Below are 23,050 nucleotides of genomic sequence, written 5' to 3' on the forward strand. Positions count from 1 at the left end.
CCCCTCTCCACTCCCTCCCTCTCTCCTCTTCCAAGCCCGGCAACCACCCACCACCATCACCACCCTCCTCTCTCTCTCCTCTCCACTCCTTCTTTCCCTCATCTCTTGATCAGAATCGGTGCCAACTCGAACCGATTCGGTACTTTTGACTGGATTGGACTCGGTCCGGATTAGCCCAGGCCAGACCCGGATTCAGATCATTTCAGGCATGCTGGACTCGGTATCGAGTCGAGTCGAGTTCAGGTCAGGCCTATTTCAAAACCGGATCGAGTCGGGTCAACCCCAACTCGGTCCGACTCGACTCGATGCCTAGCTCTAATGATTATGCTTAGATGCATGTAAGCAAGCTCTTGGAAGTAGGTGTCCTATAAAATGATTTCTGATTAATTGGAAAGTTGTGTCCTCTTATAAATGCTTTGTTGAAAAGTTATATTTGGAAACTTCAAGGGCCTACTTACCAGAGGCTTGGCAGCAAGGCTCATTCAGGTGGACCATGTACTTGCCTCCTTTAAAAGGGGCATTTTGGTCCAAAATGCCCTCTTTAAGGAGGATGGGCGTTCATCCACAGAGCAAGCTGTGCCAGGAAACTTTCAGTACAAGATGCTTGTTGATATCTAATACCGCAGAGTTTCAAGAACATGGAAGGCAATGTAGGACTTCTAGTTTAGAACATGGGATGTAAGACTACCATAGAATCACTTTATCCCAATAGCATTTATTAGAGAATTATTTAAGCAGCAAATTTTGAATTTTTGATGTAGGACGACCTAATCCAATCTTAAATGAGCATGGTATATGAAAGGGGCAGATTTATGCAATTTTAAAAAACAAATAAAATATCAGCCTTATACATCATAAAACAAGAAAAAAATAAGGTTAATATAGCATTGATTATGGCCATCCATCACAAACACGAAGTATTGAATCTTAAAATCTGAGTTTAGTTGGATTCGGCGAAAGATAGAACTTTCGTCTTGTAATAGGTCCGTCTAACGATCTAAGTGGATTTTCTAATCCAGAAAAATAGGAATTTCCTGGATTGGGAAATTTGGAAAATTCAGAAAAGAATTGGTGGTTCTTCAAATTTAGATTTGGGTGATGGGTTTTATGTGAGGCTGAAAATCTTTTGATATCTAATGATTTGGAGAAAAAGAAACAAAATCGGCTTCTAGATCTAAAGATTTTAGGAGAAAAGGAAGAGAATAGGGTTAAAGAAAAAGAGTACCTTGAGAAAAGAAAGAAGGAGAAAGAAGTATGGGATGAGAAATCACTTCCCTGGGCCTCACGCCCTCTTCCAATCACTGGAAGTCGAAGACGAAATCGTCAGAAGCAAAAAGTTCTTTTTTTTTTTTTCATAAACATAACATGCTTTAGGCTTAGGGTAACCTTTATAAATTCGTAATTACATGAAATTACCAAAATAACCCTATTAAAAAAAGTTTTTTTTTTTTTCGCACAAAAATTATGCGCAAACTGTCTCAAAACTTAAAGAAACCAAATGTTCCTAAACTAAATTCAAATTTAAGATGCCTGATGGGCCCTGTTGATAGCGCCGTGAAGGTGGCGTAATGAAGGTGGACCATGACGATCCAACGGTCCAATCACACCATTCTCGCGATCCAACGGTCCAAATGTCTCCTTTAAGCAACTTACATATGTCATGAACACATGTGTAAGGTCTTCAACCTCTAGAGACCCGAACCGTATCCGTCATCTAACCACATTGACACGGGTAATGTATGCCTCCTACGTTGATATACTTTGAATGGCCTGATGTCCGCATCAACTTCCCTCCACTTGTGACCAAACAGATGAAGCAAAATTCATAGACTATATTTAAGTTGCGTAAAACAAACAGTTGCCGGTCACAACTGCAAGTTATTTTATGGATCTATGTCTGCATTCCTTCAATGCTTTTAACTGTTCCAAATCCTATGATTTTGAGTTTGCTAAGCTTTATCCCATCAATACTGATGTTTATCTTGGAATTTCCAACTCAAATGTGAATGATCTTGATTTAGAGTTTCTTTCTTTAAGCTTACATAATCTATAATTTATAACGTAAATTCTAAAGGTATCATACATGCAGGCTGGTACATATATTAAGGAATTTGTACATGGAGATCTTGGCCGCACTGATCCTAGGTAAGAGAAATTTCAGAAGATGCAATTTAGTCAGTTGTTTATCTGCTTATTTGTATTTCCGTCTCCGAGCACTTGGAATCTGTTTTAGTTCAATGTCTTTTGAATTTTGAGATCAGATGTTCAACATAGAACAATAAAGTATGCAGTGTTGATATTTTTGGAGAGTAAAATTTGCCATAACTTTCTTCAATCAGAACACGGTTTTTAAAATGTCTGCAAATGATATTGCCTTTGCTCTGTTATCTAGTATGGGTACTTTTAGGTGTCTCCAGTTCCTTTGCTCCTATTTCACCTATATTCAATATGAAACAATTGGATTCGCTGGAATATAAATTGAGGAAATGGCATTTCCATGAAATCAGCATTTTCGTTGTTTGTAAATTTCCTGGAAATGCCGTTTCCATTTCCCTCCAATTTCCTGGAAAATGCACCATGTTTATTTGCTTGCTCATACTTGAGAAATGTAATTTCCATGAAATTGAGGAAAAGGAGAGGAAATGACCCCTCTCTATCTACAAAGTGCCCACATGATGGTTGCATGTGCTGCCTACCGTCTTCAAGAGCCCCACGTGCAACCATTCATCCCTCATGTGCCAATGTGCCACAAGTGCAACATGTGCCGAGTATTCCAAACCAGTTAACGTTAATGGTGGTAATCATTATGCGTCACAGGCCCGTAACGGTCCGTTATAGGGCCGAAACATTTTTTTTTAAAAGGTGGTGGCCGTTAGATCTTCCAAAAAAAAAAGGTGGTAGCCGCTATGGCTACCGTTACTGTTATGGAATATTTTGGCCCACATCTGTCCTAAAGCACATACATGTGCCAATGTGCCACTTGTCCTAGTGTATGATGTGTGTCGCCACCATCTTCAAGTGCCCTCCATGTGCAACATGTAAACACCCAACCATTTAGATGTCCACGTCCTTACGTGACAAGCCCAATGTGCCACATGTGCAACATTTGTTATCATCATATTCAAGTGACCCACATTTGCCAATGTGCACATGCTCTATTGTGCTAATGTGCCAAATGTACCACCCTCCGTCTTCACATGTGCCATGTGTGCCACGTGTGTGACATTACAACATGGGCCACTCACCATCTTCAAGCACCCCATATGTGTTAATGTGCTACATGTGCCATCATCTTAAAGAATCCCACATATGCAATGCGTGCCAACATGGCACATGTGCACAGTGTTCAAAATATTGGTATCGCATTACGTATCGCATTCTTGGGATACAGATATGTATCGGTTATCGCATGGGATATATCGATTGTATCGTGTAATGTATCGCTGTTGTTGGAAACATGGGGAAACAATGGGAAATTGGTTGAATTTTTTGATGAAACTTCGGTGATTGTTAAAAAAGACATCAATACACACTTATAAATCAAAACACTACAAAAAACAAATACACATAATAGGTTTTCTTTATATGGGGTCCTAATCTATGCGTTGTCTAACTGAATTGATACAAGTATATTCAATGTCTATTCAAATACTTTATAAATGTAAGAAGACATGTGGAAACACAACCAATACGTTCAAAAGCAAAAGAAGAATCACTAAATTAGGTTACAAACATTTTTAATGTGATGTTTGAACACAGATTGCAAACGATTTGCGAGAAATTGGGAAATTTTGATTTATTTTTTTTTCGATTTTTCGCAACTCGGCCCATCTCCTCCAAATCTCAAAATAAAAGCTCTCAATCCATGATTTTTCATATGGAACATGAAAAATCATGAATTTATAATAATTTGATACTAATTTAACATGAATTACAGAAAATAAGAGCATCGAAATTCGAAAATGCTCACTAGATCAAACATGTGGGATATATCGCACTACTTGTGCGTTTCATATTGCACAAGTGGGATACAAGATATATCATGGGATATATCGGCCGATATCATCGATATTTAAAACAGTGCATGTGCAACATGTGCCACCCTCCATCTTCAAGCAGCCCACATGTGCCAACGTGTACCATGTGATAATGCGACATGTGCCACAATTCATCTTTAACACCACACAAACCACCTTCCTTTTTCAAGTAAAATTTTCATGAAAAAAATCATTTTTTTTTTCCAGGCAACAAATTTGGAAATGGAGGAAAGTTTTGCAAGAAAATCTTGTTGAAAACAATCAAGGAAAACAGCTTTCATTTCATTTTTTTTCCCCAAAAAATCCAAACAAGCCCTAAAATTAATTATATGAGGGCGGAAAGAACAATATCTCGAGTCCTTTCTTTCATATAATTCAAAAAATCAAAGATATTAAAATTGCATTTTGAAACATATTATAACAGCAAATCTTTGATAATTGCTTCAAGAATGGAATGATTCTTTAGTTGGAATCCTGGAACTATACCTAATGGATAGCCTAATTGGTACCTGTTTTAAGTTGAAGAAGACCTACTGAACCTTTTTCTCTACCATGCGATCTCTAGCTGGACCAGCGTCATCACAATTGAAAATGAGGGTAGGTGCTAGGACTGGAAGATTGGAAGAGGAAAAGAAGAAAAGAGAGGAAGAGAAAGAAGAGAGAAGAAGAACGAGAACAGAAAAGGAAAGTTAGGGCCGGCTGCCCTATTCTCATTCTTTATAATAATAAAAACTTATAGCAAAATTACAAATAATTCCCTCACATTCCTTTTATTACGAAGAGGCCCTATAAACTATATCTCAACATTCCACCTCAAGCTAGGCATAAATGTCTATCATGCCAAGCTTGCTAAGAATATATTTTAACTTTATCTTAACAAGTCCCTTGGTGAAATCATTACAAAAGGTAAGCAAAGTTCTTAAGAGATGACTTGCTCATGGATAAAGTGCCTTTCAACTTCAGTGTGCTTGGTTTGGTCATGCTAAACTGGATTTTTTGCAATGTTGGTGGCTGCCTTGTTATCACAAAACAACTTCATAGGAGAATTCACCATGATTCCCAAGTCACATAATAGAATTTTCACCCATGGTAACTCTGCACCACCATGAGCCATGGCATGGCCATCTACTCTACTTTTGCACTTGACTTATCCACCACATTATGTTTCTTGCTTCTCCTCGTAACCAAGTTTATTCCCACAAGATTACAATATCCAATAGTTGACCTTCGATCATCTACATCATAGGTTTCAGAGAGAGAGAGAGAGAGAGACCTTCGATGGGAGGGAGGGAGGGAGTTATTAGATAACATACGATTAGGATCAATAAAAGAGTCTGCAGGTCAAGAACCTATAGAAGTGAAATATCAATAACCACCTATAGATACAACGGGAGTTGGTCTACACACATCTGAGAAAACAATATGAACTGGAAACAAACTTTTATTTAAACTTGATGGAAAGGTTGATTTACAATATTTAGACAATTCACAAACTTCACACTGTAGATTATGACTTGCACCCAATTTAAACAAGTCTGGAAATAACAACTTCAATGATCGAAAAGGCAAATTTCCTAAATGATTGTGCCACAATTCAATCTGGGCAACATTATTATCTCTACTAAGATTACTACTTAAGTGAAAAGCTACATGAGAACCAGAGACATCTAGAAGGTAGGACTCTCCACTTCACAACCACTCCCAATTGTTTTGCTCGTCGCCAAGTCCTGAAAAACACATTGAGTGGGAAGGAAAGTTACACGACAATTCAAACTTTTGGTAAGACTACTAATAGATAGCAGATTTGTGGATAAATTTTGAGCATTGAAGAACAAAGGACAAATACAAGTGATCATTAAGATTGATATCATCATTTCCAGAAATGGAAGATAGGGATCCATCCGCAACTCTTAATTTGTTTGTTCCAGATGATAAATTATATGAAGAAAAAATGGATAACAAACCTGTCATGTGATGAGACGGACCTGAATCAATAATGTAGGATGGACTAGATGAAGGATGACTGACAAGGCTAGCAGATGCATTTTTACTTGATTATGTGAATGAACTAGAAGCAGATGAACCTTCCAGTTCAGAAGAAGATTGTAGAGGTGTTCGAAGTCCACAGAAGATAAGTCGTCTGAAGTTGACAAAGATTGTCCACAAGGAGGTGCAGATATGGTAGAGGAAGTAGTACCTGAAGAATGAGAAACAGAGCTAGCAACAAAACCACTAGATGAAGGTGGTTGTCCTGAGCAGTTGAACTTTGTTGGTCGACCATGGAGATCCCAACAAGTCTCCCACATATACTGGGTTTTTCCACAATGGTCACATGTCAACTTGTCCTTCTCATTAGATGCTCTATTCTTTCAATTAGGCCCCTTTTCCACCCCTAGGGGGACTAGAAAAGATTGCAGGGCTCAATGGTCGCTGTTAGGAGGAATTGATTGTATTTCTTCCTGCTTTCCTCATTCAATTCTAAAATATAAACTTGGCCCAATGACTGAAGGTCATTTCTCACAAAAATCTGCACACAAGTTAACTCGTAATCAGAATTCAACCTAGCTAAAAAATCAAATATCCAATTCTGTTCAACCTGTTTTTGATGTCTCTCCCTATCAGCACTAGTAGCCCATTGGAATAACTGATAGTGATCCAACTGTTCCCGCAGGCCCTGTAGGGTAGTAATATGTAGCCAGACTTTTCTCCCCCTGATGGGTAGTGGCAATCTCCTAATGTAACTGATAGACATAAGCAATATTCTTTCACTGGGAGTAAGTTCTGGTAACTTCATCCTAGATTTCTTTGGCTGTTCGCAAGACCAGAAATCCTCTACTAATTTGAGGTTTCATAGAATTAAGAAGCCAGGACATTACTGTCAAAATCTCTTGTTCCGATTTATTGTACGAGGAATCGTCATAACTGGTTCTCTAACCCGACAATTCACATACCCTAGTTTCCCTCGACTGTCAATATACATCTTGACAGATTGAGACCATTTAAGGAAATTTGTGTCATCCCTCTTCTAGGGTTGTCGCCATAGAAACATATTGCAAGAATGGAATTCAAGACCCCGAAAACAGATGAATTTGTGGCCACGTCCCATGAAACTAGTAGTTGATATCTTCCCACAAAATAAAACTAGCAAAAAATATTCACTAGAACAAGAGCTTTAAAAAAAAAAAAAAAAAAAAAAAAAAAACCAAATCTGACCAATTATAGGGTTGTACGACAGCCTATTTTCATCAATTTCATCACAATTTGTTCAATATGATAAAAAAAAATAAAAAATAAAAAATGATTCTTGCTTCTAGAGGAAGCAAATAGTTAGATGCACCAAATCCATGTGGAAAAAATCCCCAAAAATCTCTCGCAGAGACGCACGGGCCAGAGATAAAAAATGGTCCATGGTTTTGGGCATTCTCTATTTTGAAAAAACAACTTTCACATACGTACCAATAAATGCTGAAAAAAATCACAAAAAATCTTCTAAAACCATTCTCTTTTGAATGTCATACTTTTCTCCATCAAGGGACCTAACCTAAGATACATTGTGTTGAGGTCACCCGTCTGGCATGATGACATCAGCAGCAGGTCCCACCCAAAAACCTTGCTCTAATACCAAGCAAAAGATGAGTGTAGGTGCTAGGGCTGGAAGATTGGAAGAGGAGAAGGAGAGAAGAAGAATGAAAAGAGAAAATGAGTAGTTAGGGCTGGTGGCCCTATTATCATTCTCTTAAAAAAAAAAACTTATAACAAAATTACAAAGAGGCCCTTGTAAACTATTTCTCAACAATCAGCTTTTCCACACTTGACTGCACTGTTGTAACTCATCGATTTTTTTTTTGTTTGCAGCATTGGTTCAATATTAGGCTGCAGAGCGGAGATCTTGCAACTTGATGTAACTGATGTGAAGATGGACTGCTTTAATTGAATAGCTAGTCAACATAGTTTTAGCTTGCATTTCTACTATGGCTCCTGTCAGAGGTTTACACTCCATTCTCTTAGCTATTCCATTTTATTTTAACCCATTTTGAAGTTATGGTATATTATACTTTAATTTATAATAATGTCTATGAAGACTAAGCATGTACATGAAAATGTAGAAGAGATTAAAGTACTATACTATATGTACTAATAACTGTTACAAGTTCTCGAGTGCTTTATCATCTGTTTTGATTTGGACATTTACATTTGAAGACTGTACAGCTGTAATTTATTGGATGCTTCTTATAAACAGGATGAGAAGAAGGTCTAAAATTCTTTTCTTCTTGAAGTATTCATACTCTGTCATTTGTTGGATACCATATATACAGCTTAGGGAAAATTACTTTGCTCAACAATCTTCACACTCAGTTCCAAAGCATATCACAGCTCGATAACCCATAATGAGATTCTTGTATTACAATGCTTTATCACACAAAGTATACAAATTTCTATGTATGTAGAAGCGAAAATATACAAATAACATGACATACTGACCTATGATGTCGATATGAAGCTATGGATACAGACAAGGATGTGTGTGGCAGTGACACAACCCAACATTTGCTGAAATCTGGACACACGTGAATACAGGTATTCCATCTGGTGCTTTAATACCATAGTGAAATTGATAGAAGTTTAGAAAATATTGAACCTAAGACATCAGGAAACAGGACACTTTCAATACTATTACTATTTTTACAAGTGTCCATCGGTCCATGCAGTATCCAGTACTAGTATTCTTATGAACCCTTACCCTACAATACATGTACCCTTTTAAGTATATACAGCAATTCTGTATCCTGGATGGCGGGATGCTAGTGCATCATACCAGGTCCTACGGATGAATCCTCTCCAATAGTTTAATAGGTGGCCTGCATCATTTCATCAATGATATGGATTCTGAACTTGAAAAAAGAGTTGCAGGTGGTCCTCTGGAATTCAGACGCTGTTAGCAGCCGAAGCCTCGTGTCTCTGTAGCCCTGATTCACCTTCAGAGCCTATCCCATTGACTAGCTCCCCCCTTTCTGTGTGGACCTTTCTCCAATACTCCGGCTCCAATAACAACTAGAGAATCTGTCAATAGATCGACAAAAAAGACCCAATTACTATAGGAAGAAATGAGATAAGGAACAGGAAGGAAGGTCATCTACCATCGTCGTTGTCAGTCTTCTAGGTGAGGATCAAGGTATCCCATATCGGTATCGGTTGGCATAACGGTGCCCTCCGATACCGATACGGATACGGGGTGTAACGGCGATATGGGGGCGTAATGGTCCGTAATGGTGCAAATTTTTTTTTTTTTTTTTGTTGCCAAAAAAATATGGATTAAATCCAGAATATTCTAGGCATTTCAAATGTGCATTCATTTATAAATTGAAACATGTTTATGGTAGTGTAACGGTCTACTCTTTGGTCAGAAGTTGTATCGGACTGTCTGATTAATTTTTAAACTAAGTAACCTGAATTTGACTACAAAATTCATATATTTAATTTTCTAAATATCTAATTTATATACTTAACAACATGATATCATTTCTCCTAATAGTTCTTTAAAAAAATGAAATTAAATTCAGGTAGATGGCGTTGCCAATTTGGGGTTGACTTGGAGGACCAATCTATGCTCCAAATCAGCCTCAAATTCATGCAATTTATTGCTATTATCCCACTTATGAATTGGTGGACATTTATTGGATAGTGAATCATGAAAAAAATCAAAAGGCCTTATTTTAAAAAATAAAAGTCCACAAATTAACAATTAAAACTATTCAAATAATTTGATTTTAGCATTGTGAGTTAGCAATTGCAGTCCATAATTTAATTGGTAAATTTTAAGTTAATATATGTCTCGTGTACAATTTTTTAAGGGCCCGAATTAGGCGGGACTCGGATTGTGAAGTGTAGCACACGTGTCAAAGTTTTTTGGGCCCCACCCATGATGAATGTGTTATATCCACACCGTTCATCCATTTTGCCAAATAATTTTAGGGCATGAGCCCAAAAATGAGGCACATCCAAAGCTCAGGACTGCACCATAAGAAACAACAATAATTAAACGTCCACCATTAAAAATTTATTAGGGGCTACAAAAGTTTTAAATCAAGCTGACATGTGTGTTTTCCCTTCATCCACGTTAATGTGACCCAATTAATAGGTTAGATGAAAAATAAACATTTCAGTGGACCTTAAGAAATTTTTAATGGTGAGCATTCTATAAACACTGTTTCTTATTGTGTGGTCCACCTGAGATTTGGATCTTACTAATTTTTTAGATCATGACATAAAATGATATAAAAAAATAGATGGACGGCATGGATAAAATATATACATTATGGTGGGGCTACGCCGCACGTGTACAAAACGTGTTGAGTAACTCCAGAAAATCCGCCCGGTTTACCTGTATGTATTGACGTCAGTAAGTCTTGTGGGTCTGATCATGAGGTATGTGTTATATCTAAACCGTCCATTCATTTGACGAGATCGTCTTAAGGCTCGACACGAAAAATAATACAGATCTAATTATCAAGTGGACCACACTGCAAAAAACAGTGGGGGATTAAACATCTACCATTGAAACCCTTTTTGGGATCACAGAACTTTTGGATCAATATGAAATTTGTTTTTCCTCTTCATTCGGGTCTTTTTGACCTTATGAATAGATTGGATGGAAAATAAATGTTACGGTGGGCCTATGAATTGTTTAACGGTGAAAATCATCATCTCGACTACTATTTTTGGTGTGTTCCAGACGATCTTTGGATACGATTTATTTTTTGGACAATGCTTTGAAATGATATTTAAAAATAGGTGAACGGTGTAGATATAATAAATACATTACTGTGGAGCCCGTGTAACTTTGATCTCCTTTGAACCGTTCGTACAACTCGGAGCTCGAGGAGTGTCAGCGCTCGTCTTAGCGTGACACATACCTACAGCAGCTAGTTGGTGTGTGGTACGCCTGCAAAAAAATAAAATAAAATAGGGAAAGAGAGGGAAAGAACAGAGAGAGAGAGAGAGAGAGAGAGAGAGAGAGAGAGAGAGAGAGAGAGAGAGAGAGAGAGAAAAGAAGAAGAAGAAGAAAAAGAAGCTGCCCGAGAAGAAGAGGAAGAGGAAGAGGAAGAGGAAGAAGAAGAAAAGAAAGGAAAAAAGGTAAATTTTTTTTTTTTTTTTTTTTCAAGGCCCGTAACAGCCGTTATGGGTCCTTAACGGCCGTTATGGCCCGTAACGGCCGTTTCGACCCCGTATCGGGTCACGGTGTCGGCCGTTGCCGTTACGTATCGGCCGATACCTCCGTATCGTAACGGATACGGGACACCTGGATTGTACGAGGCATAGCTGTGCTGCAACCATCATCCTCTGCATGTTCTCCCTGTCATAAGTGCCATTCAAGCAGGGGTCTATCAATTGTTTGCATAGTCTCTGGTTGAGTGAGGATCTTTCCTCCAGTACACAAGATGTAGATGCATTAGGGACTCTAGAGACGATGATGTAGTATGCATACAGGACAGATTTCAGCGTAGTGTTTCCCTATTACCCAGAGTAGTAGGCTTTCACGATGAGACGCTGAATTTGTTTGGATAGCCTCTTTTCCAGTGATAAGTTCCAGAAGGACAACCCCAAAAGAGTACACATCTGTCTTAACATCAACTTCGCCATACATCACGTATTCTGGGGCCAAGTATCCAAATGTTCCAACCACATGGGGAGACTTCCCATTCACTGGAAGTTTCTGAGGTTGGTTATGCACCATGGCCGCTCCGAAATCTGACAACTGAGCTAAAGAAGAGTAAGCTACTGCTGTTATCGTGTAGACCATTCTTGGGAGGAAAATGCCAATGAGGAATTACAGGATCCTATTGAATCAAGACATGCCGTATCACAATGTGCCAAATCGACATAAGTTGGACCTGTGGTTCATGATCAAGGCCATTACTGAGATGGAACCTGCCCAGATTGGAATTCCATCCAAGTTTTGGCCCTTCCAGAACCATCCAAGATCTATAGGCTGTGGATTGAATGATTAGCATGCATTAATCTGGGATACATTTAGGGCATCCCCATCCGTGTTGGGGCCACAATTTTACGGACTTGGATCATCAGGGCAACATGTCCTGGCACACAAGGACCTTGTACGTCCTCCATACCAGTAGATGGAGGAAGCAGCAAACTACCTGAGGGTGGCCATGGCGAGAGAGAAGGATGTTGGAGGGTTTGACATTGCTGTGGATGATGGGAGGCGAGCAAGCATGGTGCAGGTACCCGAGTGCCTTTGCCACCCCGACTGCAACCTTCACTCTTTCGTCCCATCCACGCAGACCCAGGTTTCGCTCCAAGCTCCCCCACAATAGTCTATAAACTATGGCTTTCATTGCTTGCTGTAGGAATACCCTACAAACTTAATTATGTTTTCGTGGTTGAGACCATTCAACATCTCAATCTCCCGAAGAAGCTCCTCTCCAGAGCATTGCGAGATTTTGAGGAGCTTCACAGCCACAGCCTGCCCATCTGCAAGATTGGCTTTGTAAACCTTACTACGGGCCCCCTCACCAATCATCATCAAAGGGCTGAAGTTGTCAGTTGCACGTGCCAGTTCTTGTAGGGTGAAGTTTCTGTAGACCCCCTTTGCTTCCAGGGCTGCCAACCTTTGGAGCTGCTGGAGCCACCCCTCGGAGTCATGTTGTTGGACACTCTTCTTTTCATCATGTAGTTCTTCCTTGTCGGCATATCTCATTGGTGATGATGATCTCGAGGATGATGGTGTTGATGATGGTTTTGGAAAGCGATGGTTGGATTCTGATCTCTTAACACTTGGAGAGAACGGGCTAGAGAGGAAACAACGTTGGAGGGCATGGTTCGTTGCCATCAATCCTTGTTGCAAGGTCCCAGCCCGTTTGAGAATGATTCTACCTGTCTTGTCCATGATCAAAAGGGTGCAAGTGGTGGGCAATCCTTTCAGGCAAGAAGTGACTGAGGAGTCCTTTGGCCTGCAAAAGAGCGATGAGAAAGGAAAAGGGAAGATGAAGCAGACAAGGAGGGAAGGGGAGGGATAGAGATTTTGGTACCACTTCCTGCTGCACCCGAGCACTAGAGCTGTTGCGAAATGGAGTCGTGCTTGATCCGTTAGAATGTCGGAGAGGGAAGTACCTCTGCTGCATACCTTGACATAGAAATCCACCTACAAAAACAACCCACATCAAGAAAGTACGTTGAGATAACCTTGTTTTAAGTAGACTCAATTTGGATTTTGGTTGCATCTCATCAGTGGGATGACTTCATTTTGAACTGAATGGGCGTTTGGGTTGGCACAAAAAGCATGAGCTGAATGAGAGGGTCACTTTCCCGTCCCTGAAATAATATTTCGTCAAAAATATTATTGTCAGGAAAGGAAAGTATTCCGTTTGCCCCATTTCAATCCCATGCCATCTCAAGTACACAAATCTTTGCATGTTTTAATAGTTTACAAACCTGCTTGGATTTGCATACATCTTCATAAACGTGGAAGGTGTTTGGATCAAAGACGGTATCCCCAGGTTCAGGTACATGAATGGCTACAACAGTATCGCCCACTTCGACAAAGTTGGTGAGCAATCGCAACAACATATCTCTACCTGAGTTTTGGGATTCCAAACCAACAACAACTGTCCTCTTCTTTTTCTTCTTCACCATCTTCATCCCGAATGTCTTCAAGCTCTGCATGGTGAGAGCCTATCAAGCTTTATGCTTCCAATCATCAACAGGAATGAAATGGTGTCTGTTTCTTTGCCACCTCTGTTGCAAAATCATAAAAACATGTCTGTTTAAAGCCACCACTAGAGACTCATCTCTTCCTTCTAAATGTCCTCTCTCTCTCTCTCTCTCTCTCTCTCTCTCTCTCTCTCTGATTGATCTTCTTATGGTCTTTTTTGCTTTTGGTTGTTTGTATGTGTGATGGGGATGCTAGGAAATGATTGGTTGTGGCCACCCATTTGAATGACTGAGAGAGCAGGTGGAGTGGTATGCTTCTTTCCATTACTAGTGAGCTGGTGGGTAGAGAGCCTGAAATCCAACACCGAAGCTGAAGAGTTGGGAGGTGGTTTTCTAATCCAGAGGAATTATTGTGTCCACTCTACTTGTAGACCTTCAGTGCTCCTGACCGTTGATCCGATTTTCCTTGCTAGTGACAGAGAGTACCTGTCGAGAATATCTTTCCCAAAATTTTCCCGTTGGGAGTGGACTGATTGCTGTACTTCTCGAGAATGATCATTAAATGTCTTATTTGTATGCCACTGATCAAGACATGCCAAATCCATTGTGGGGCCTACTGGATCAACGTTCAGCACTTTTGAGTTTATACCGATTGATGGGTCGCACAGGTACTGAATCGGGAGTCTCAGCAATCTGTATATCAGCTGTGGCTCAAGACCCCATATGTAATATCACAATCACAACGGGTTCTCAAACCAATGGCATGGGCATTCATGAACCTGAACCTGAACCTTTTCTACAGTTTGCTGAGGCCTTTCAGTTATGAAAATTGGAGCCATGCTTTGTTAATCCTGACCATTGGTCTGTTGCCTAGCACGGTGATGTAACATACCTCAAAATTCTCCTGGATTGGAGGATCCTAGCCACCAATACTGGTATACTTCTCAAAACCTTTAACTATCTGTAGGCAAAAAATTGAAGGGTTTGGATTTTCCTATCAACGAGGTTTTTTGAGGGTTTTGGTACATGCATGATGGTACCCAATAGACCAATGGTATTGATTACTGAACCACGGGTCCCACTAGTCAGTAGTGAAAAATCCAAGTACAATGTGCAAAGCACGGGTCCAAGTTGGTATAATTGCACTACCTACGAAGGCGGTTTGCTGGAATTAATTCAAACGTACAAGTTGGTATAAATACACTACCCACAAAGGCGGGGAGAGGTATTACACAGGTTTGCCGGAATACATTCAAACGCAATGATTTAGGATACATCAGGGTTTTACACTTTCAATCTAGAGTCGATCTTTCAACGGTCCAAACCATTTACATAATGGACCACACCTTGGATGGATGGCATCTAGGAAATTAAAAACTCATGTGATCAGACCCTTCTTATAAACGGTTTAGGTTGTCGTGCAAGGATCCCGATCTGACAGTTAAAGTCCTAATCTATCTTGTTGCAATAGTTCCGAAGGTATGTATCCAATCTCAGAAGTACATTGTCCGATTTTCTAAACGTATATGGGTTTTCATTTACCTAAAAGACATGGGTTGATGCTGGTTGGGGCAGTTATTAGAGACGATCCAGACCATAGTCTGTTTTGTACCACCGAGGTGAACTATTTCCCAAAATCTTCGCATTTTGATTTGTGGAGAAAGATCGTTAAGAAGAAAAACTACAACAAAAGCTCATGTTCAACTGTAAAGGTCCCAAGATTGGTTGTTGGGACCTTCCAATCTGGGAGATTTTAGGAACATGGCCCATCCATGATGAGACTCAAATGACCGATGATCTGTATTGTCCATTACTGAACTGTGGGCCCGGGTGATACGTGTCCTCATCATAATAGTCCTCTAAAGTAAGGTCAAGATCCCAATAATTTAATGCTTTGCGCCAGAGATAAAAGGGTTGCATTGAAAATTAGATTAAAATAAAAATAAAATCGATGCGCACGTGTTGTGTCTGCAGGGGTATTATTGTGGGTCCCACTATTTATAGTTTTTTATTTATCAATTTTTTATTTTTATTTTTATTTTCTTTATGTTATTTTTATGTAGAGCCATAGATCTGGTGGCATAATATTCAGGCTGATCCACTCATTGGGTGGGTCACACCTGTATGTTGATTGTGGACTGTTGGCATAATTTTTGAGACTCTATACCGTCTCTTTTTCTTACATGTATGGCCTATCGGCTAAGGCAGCTGTTCAATTGGGGCCCATTTGATGCTCGGCTTGGATGTTCGGTACACCTACTGTTTTTTTTGCACTTGTGGAATTAAAAGTAATCCAGGAGGGTGGGTGGTGCTCCTTCCCCTCTCTGTTATTCCTTCGGCCTGGACATGTGTCAGGTCCAGGACCATAAGACACATGGTAAGGTGATCCAGACCGTTAATTTGGATGGCATGTGTTCTAAAATTCTTTCAAATGGGCACTCGTTATCCTCTGATCGGTGGCCAGCAAACGAACACTTAAGAAAAAGACAAAATATGGCAACCTAGCACATTTTAAAAGAAAAAAGAGGCCAGGGAGATTGGATGGCTTAGGGCAGAGTCTTCCAGTAAGTTGGAATTTCGGAGTATGATCCATCGACAGTGGGACCCACCATCAATGGATTTAGCATATAGTGGGCCGGGATAGATGGTCCAAAAAACATGTGATGGATGGCCAATTTAACATGGTTGTTGGACCCAGGCTCAGTAATTAGACTGCTTGGATCCAACACCAGGTGAACCAATCTACCGTCTGTACAATAGGGACCATTCACTAATTTGCACCATCCCTTGAGCCATTTGATTAATGAGGAATAATGATACGCCCACCGGTCTGTCCCTACCACGTGACGTGGATCTCACGTGGGTCCCAACCATTAAGATCACAGCTGTTACAGAAATCATCAAAGTACAACACGCCATCCAGAAATAACGGGCGGTTTAAATATGACCTGCTCATCAACAGATTCTGACTACACTTGTGACCCATCTGTCAACAGTACACGTGGCATTGTGATTTATCCATTGTGTCGATCTAGTTGCCCATACACGTGGCTCCATCATAATGTATGTGTCTTCTTATCCATGCCGTCCATCCATTTTTCCAGCTCATTTTGGAACATGAGAAGGATCCAAATCTCGGGTGGACCACACAACAAGAAACAATGGTGATTGAAAGCCCACCATTAAAAACTTCTTGGGGGCGACAAAAGTTTGGATTAAGCTGATGTTTGTGTTTTCCATTTATTCTTCATCCACGTCTGTGTGACCTAACCAACAGGTTGGATAGCAAATAAGGTCGGTGTGATTTAATCAATAGGTTTGATGGAAAATAAATATTAGGGCCTATAAAGTTTTTAATGGCGGGCGTTTCACCACTGTTTTCTGTGGTGTGTTCTACCTGAGATTTGAATCTGCATTATTTTTTGAGCTAATGTCATAAAATGATATGGAAAAATGGATGGACAGCATGTATGAAACACATACATCATGGCAGGGTGTACAGAACTTTTTCCAGTACCAAGCTTGATACTGGACGGGTCACTACTGAATCCGAATCCATACTTTGGATATCCATTAATTCAAAATTCCCGAATATCGGATGATCCTAGCCATGCAATCGATGGTCTTCAAACCAAGGGTGCAAGATAAAAATACAGTTAAAGGCCTTTCATTGTGGCCGTGGGAGAGCTAAAAATTTTGGTTCCTAGTCTCGTTAGATAGATGTTGTTAAGGTCAAAATTTAGACCACCCTCCACTGAATGCCGCTAACCTTCAATTCCTACACAAAAGGGTAAGTAAAGGAGACCTTGACTCAGCCGGGGGACCCTCCGATGTATAAGTCAGGCTAGAGAATCTGGGTCCAAGTCGAATGTAGAGAGAGGGTGCGAGATCTTGCGTCACGTCTGTATTTAGGTTAGTTTCTAGGCTCGGCACACGGAGTATCCTTACCCGGGGTCGGCCTCAGCCTCGATATACTGTGTGTCTACACCCGGCTCGGCCTCAGACTGTGTAGTCTCGAGATCGAGCACTAGTGATTGGAGTTTATCAGTAGATCCACCGAGGTCGGAATTCACTGAATGAAGCTGAGGACGAAGATCAAAGCTCGGCTCAGCCATCCTTCTTCGGATGAGGACGAGGGTTCCGATCGGCCAATTAGGCTTGTAGTTCCGAGTCGTGATTCATTAGTGGAGAGCTTGTTTTAGCTACCCACCGTCGTACCTTAGGGGTCAGCTCATACTTGACATGGTATCCTCCTTCCGAGGCCTTATTAACTGATTCAGGTAGCTCGGGCCGACTTCGATTATCCTTGTTCAGATTTCCCCATAATAGAAGCCCCTTACTTTCTTGGTCCGATTCCGGACTTAGAGAGTAAACGTCTCCAGGCCTCTGCTCATGATGGCGTTTGGGATGATTGGGGCGCCATTAATGCAATAAATACGCTTCAAATCTCGAGTGCTGTACTGCGGCCACAACCCTTCGGCTTCTACGCCTTTGGCGAACGACGCGTGGCGACGGTTACGATTCACAATTGCCAGAGTGAAGGAGACAAGAAAGTCACACATCTACCTCACATTCTTTCAATTATTCATTTTATTTTTATTAAGGTGTTGGTCTATTGTCGCACGCACTTGTTGTGTGCACACCTCACTTCTCTCGTGAATACACCGAATGATAGGTAATGAAGTATTCATCTATCATGAAGGAATAGCAGCATAATGGTGATGGATGAAAATTCATAGAGACTAGGCAATGTTTGGATAGATGGAACCCAGGATGTGGATATGGAAAAAAAAAAAAAAAAAAAGAAGAAAAAAGGTTGATGATTGTGAAATGATTATTTCCATTCTCTTGTACATCTGTGGCCCACATGATTAGTAGTAGACTGGTATGTTATTTGGGCTAGGGCATCTTATGGTGACAGCCTTGATCCTAGATGTTGCGAGTACCATGGATAGCAGCTCCGCCTGTTTTTCCTCCAAAACCTAGTGAAGAAAAGCCTCTTATTATCCTTGTAAAACCTCCGTGCCAGCGTCTTCTCTATGTTGAAAAGGGTCAAACATGTACCACTGTCCCATGCGTGAGAATTCAAGAAAAACAGCTGAAGCTTGTGAGATGCCGTTCGTTCGTCATCCAATCAATGGCGACTTCCCGCCCTTGTAAAATTCATGCCCCATGCGTGAGAATTCAAGAAAAACAGCTAAAGCTTGTGAGATGCCGTTCGTTCGTCATCCAATCAATGGCGACTTCCCGCCCTTGTAAAATTCATGCGACTCAGACCCATGATCTGCGCAGACTCGTATCCATGCTGCGGTTTTGATCGATACCTAAATCCCACTATGGCGTTTACAAGGAATAGTCAATAGTCCATAGTGCAGGCAGGAAAAAAAAAAGGAAAATGAAAGAGAAAAACAAAGGTTAAGAAGCTGAGGAAGCAAACCAAACACCTTTATGGGCGTGTAAAAGCGATTTTCAACGTCAAAATCACCCAAAATCATTTCAAAAATCAAAGCCAAACATGCCCTATGAAAGATTTAATCCTTGTTTGTGTTTCTCTTTTTGCGTATCTTGAATGGCTAGTTGTATCTTTTGAGTTCCCTTGGTATTCAGATCATACAAAGGCACTGTTTGGCAAATGTCTGGTTCGACATTGAATGGTCGAAAGGCTGAATTGAGATTTCAAAAACCGTTTGGCAAACCATTGTTCAAAAACTCGAAAACTTGACTTGACTCTGGCTGTCACCATGCATCCCGGGTCTGATAACCCAACTTCCCTTTTCTAATAAAGGCTGGAAAGGGAAGTGGTTTTGGGCCTCTGGGGAATGGGAGGCCCCTGCCTCTGAGTTAGGCGGACTGCCGGTCCGAGTACCTACCAAGTTCGCCAACCTAGGTCGGACACTTCTTTTTAGTTGCATCACATGCTCAATCCATCTTTCTATGTTTTAACTCATACTATGCTTCTGTTTGCAGCTCAGCTGAAAGGGGCCCCCGACCTCTATTTTTCAAAAGCGACAGGTCGACCGAGTTAGAGTGCTCCTTGAGGACCAGCGCGTCTGATTTGAACTCATCAACTAGGAGAACTTAGTGTCGTCTGACTTCTATAGAATCCAGCCCACTCTCTTTGCTCTGGGTAAGTGGGGTAAAGACCTTTGGAAACTGGTTTGCTGACATTCAGTCATTCAGTAGATTTTACTTGGCTGATTTTCCTTTTTTGAGCAGGAATGGAGGCGGGCGGTTCAAAGAGGAGGTGGCCACTGGTGCTGTGCCCTTCGATGGACGTCATCCTCTCCTGCGAACTGAGGACGAAGGTAACGCCGAATAAGAGGAAGACTTCTGAGGCTGAGGGTGTTCCAGCTGTAACCTTGACCTCGGCCGAATCCATGCTCGTCACGGCCCCAACTGAAGCTGTTCCCGTTACTGCCCCGGCCTATGCCCTTGAAGCACGAGCCCCCGAGGCCCCTGTCGAAGTCGAGTCTATCACCATCTCGACGCCATAAGTAGAGGAGCCCCTGAGGTTCCACCTTCACCGGTTGTAGGCCCTCCAGGGGCAGAGAGGGAGGTGGTCGGGGAGACTCTTGGTTCTGTTGTCCCGGCATGATCCGTAGCTCACCACCCTACCGCTGAGGTCGAGCTCTTAACTGGCCAAACTGACGCCCTTGTTGGATATACCACATGCCCGAGGCTGCTGCCCAAGCTTCTGCGGCCAGTGGGGTCGAAGGAACTTCTGAGCCCACTGTAGAGACTCTGCCTTCCGATTATCACATGGCTCTTCTGAACCCATGGGCGGTTAAGCATGTACCAGAGGCGAATATAGCCAATACGCTCTCCCGTTGCCATGTCAACTTCATGAATGATTACGTAGTAATCTGCTACCAGTTGCTGCCAATGATGGTGGAGGTGAAGGAGAGGTTGAAGGAGATGAAATGGCTCGAAACGGAGCGAGCCAAGTTTGTTGTGGAGAAGCAGAGCAAGAGGCACGGATAGCCGAACTCAAAGCATAGAGGGCCGAGCTCCAAAAACTGTTGAAGGCTTCGGCTGCGGAGCGAAAGGAACTAAAAAGGTCTACTATCGAGGATCGAGCGAGGAAGCTAGCACTCTAGGGCAAGGTCAACCAACTCCAAGCTCACTTGGATGTTGCCGACTTAGAGGTTAGGTGTCTGTGTAAGGCTAACAAGGACTTGAAGTTCAGGGTCGCGGAGGTCGAGTCGGGGTTCGAGGTGGCGAAGGAGACACTTGAGACAGAGCAATGGCTGATTGCGGACCGGTTGGCCCAGCAGCGGATCTTCCTCGAGGCCGCGACATCTATAGATCGAGCGACATTACGGGAAGAGCTTGATGCTCGAGCGGCCTCGCAGGCTGCTGCGGCTGTGGCCGAGTGCAAGGGGTTAGCTGAGAGGGCCAAGGAGTTAGATAAACTATATTACTTCAGCTACAACACCGGCTTCAATGCTTGCATCGTTGAAGTCCGAAAGCTTCATCTGACCATCGACCTCGACACTCTCGCTGCAGATGAGGCTGAGGATGTTGAACCAGTTGCGGCAGACGAGCCTGAGAGTGCCCTTCCTACCGCTGAGGCCGCCCTTGACGCTCAGCCCCCTAGCTCGGTGGCTGGTCCCTTTACTCGGAAGGAGTGAGACTTGTATTGTTTTTTTTTTCAATGTGGATGGATAATTTTTTTTTATGACAACCCTCTTTTTTTTAATGAATGATCTAATCTTTTAACCCCTTAATAGGGGGCATATTCTCATGTGTTGATTGTTGTGATTATTCTGTGATGTTAGTATTTAAGGACCGAACCCTTGAGAGGTCAACCCCCCCACGAATTGCGCGCTCCTTAGTAGTTTTCATAAATTTGTTAGTGTGTGATGAGCTGACCCCTTTTTCAGGGAATTGGGTCGTCTCCGGGCTTTTCCCTTGCGTATGAGGAGATCCCTATGTAGATTTTCGTGGGTTTAATATTTTGATCCCTTCTTTAAGGGATCGGTCTGTTAAGTTAGCCTCTGCTTATGAGAGGTAACCTTTTCCGTTTGTAGATAGCCCGAGATAAATTGCGTAAATAGACGATGTAGGAAAGAGGAAACTTTTATTCAAGGCCTTAACAGGCTTATTACTCCGAGCAGTACATTTATTGAGAACCTTCAGTGGCCAGTAGATTCTCATGGATAGTAGATCTTTAAGTGCTCGGCGTTTCAGGGGTGGGGGAGCTGGCGCCCTTCGAGGTCCTCCAAGTGGTAGGAGCCTGGTTGGGTCAATTTGTCCACACGGTAAGGCCCTTCCCAGTTGGGCCCAAGTGTCCCAGCCCCTAGCTTTGCCGTATTTTGGAAAACGCGGCGGAGGACTAAGTCCCCTGGCCAGAACCGTCTTGTCTTGACCCTTGAGTTGTAGAATCGTGCCACTTGATGATGCCTAACAGCGACTCAGAGTCTGGCAACATCTCTAGCTTCCTCGAGTAAGTCGAGGTTTGTTGCGATCTGCTCCGCGTTCTGATCCTCCTGATAGCTTCTGACCCAAGCCATTAGGAGGCCGATCTCAACTGGGACGATCGCCTCCGAGCCATAAGATAGCGAAAAGGGGGGTCTCCCCGGTAGACGGCTGAGCTGCAGTCATATAGGCCCAAAGAACGAATGGGAGCTCCTCTACCTAGTTGCCTTTCGGTTTCTCCAACTTCGTCTTAAGATGGTGCTTGATGACTTTGTTCATGACTTCCACCTATCCGTTAGACTGCAGATGTTGAGGTGAGGAATAAGAGTTTGAGATGTTTAGTCCCATGCACATGCTTCAAAACTTGTTATTATCAAACTGCTTGCCTTTGTCAGAAATGATAGTGCGCGGGATTCTGAACCAACAGATGACATTCTTCCAGATGAAATCGATTACTTTTTGTTCGGTAATCTTGGCCATGGGCTCGGCCTCGATCTATTTAGTGAAGTAATCGACCACAACAATAGCAAACTTCACTTGTCATTTCCTTGTGGGCAGAGGTCCGATAATGTCGATCCCCCACTCGGCGAACGACCATGGCTCACTCATGGGGGTCATTTCTTTTGCAGGTTGTCTCGGTATAGTAGCGAACCTCTGACACTTGTCGCACCTTCGGACGTAATCTTTCGAATCCTCTCAAATGGTTGGAAGTATCCTTGACGAAGTATCTTCAGAGCTAAAGCTCGGCTACCATAGTAATTTTCGCAGATGCCCTCATGGATCTCACGTATCACATGTCCATTTTCTCGGGTCGGAGGCATCTAAGGTAGGGCTGTGAGTGCCCCTTCTTATATAAGACTCCGTCTAAGACAATGTTTCGAGCAGCTCTAATCTTCAAGCGTCGAACTTCCAATATATCGTGGGGG

General features: G+C 41.9%; 1 protein-coding gene and 1 pseudogene across 3 annotated transcripts in view; one reads left to right on the forward strand and one right to left on the reverse strand.

The window, feature by feature from the left end:
• Nucleotides 1–8,230, forward strand: part of LOC131237105 (uncharacterized) — a 73,448-nt gene extending 65,218 nt beyond the window's left edge. The window contains exons 14-15 of one of the 3 annotated variants that reach the window (XM_058234758.1): nucleotides 2,075–2,145; nucleotides 7,893–8,230. In XM_058234758.1, the coding sequence (XP_058090741.1) occupies nucleotides 2,075–2,145; nucleotides 7,893–7,971 (150 nt within the window). In that variant the 3' untranslated portion in view covers nucleotides 7,972–8,230. The remainder of the gene's footprint in view (nucleotides 1–2,074; nucleotides 2,146–7,892) is intronic. The other 2 variants (XM_058234759.1, XM_058234761.1) reach the window with 2 other exon arrangements.
• The window catches only part of LOC131237106 (probable serine/threonine-protein kinase PBL21), a 91,070-nt pseudogene extending 76,754 nt beyond the window's left edge, over nucleotides 1–14,316 (reverse strand).
• Nucleotides 14,317–23,050: the final 8,734 nt, after the last annotated feature.

This window comes from Magnolia sinica, chromosome 2, assembly GCF_029962835.1.
Source record: "Magnolia sinica isolate HGM2019 chromosome 2, MsV1, whole genome shotgun sequence".
Lineage (NCBI taxonomy): Eukaryota > Viridiplantae > Streptophyta > Magnoliopsida > Magnoliales > Magnoliaceae > Magnolia > Magnolia sinica.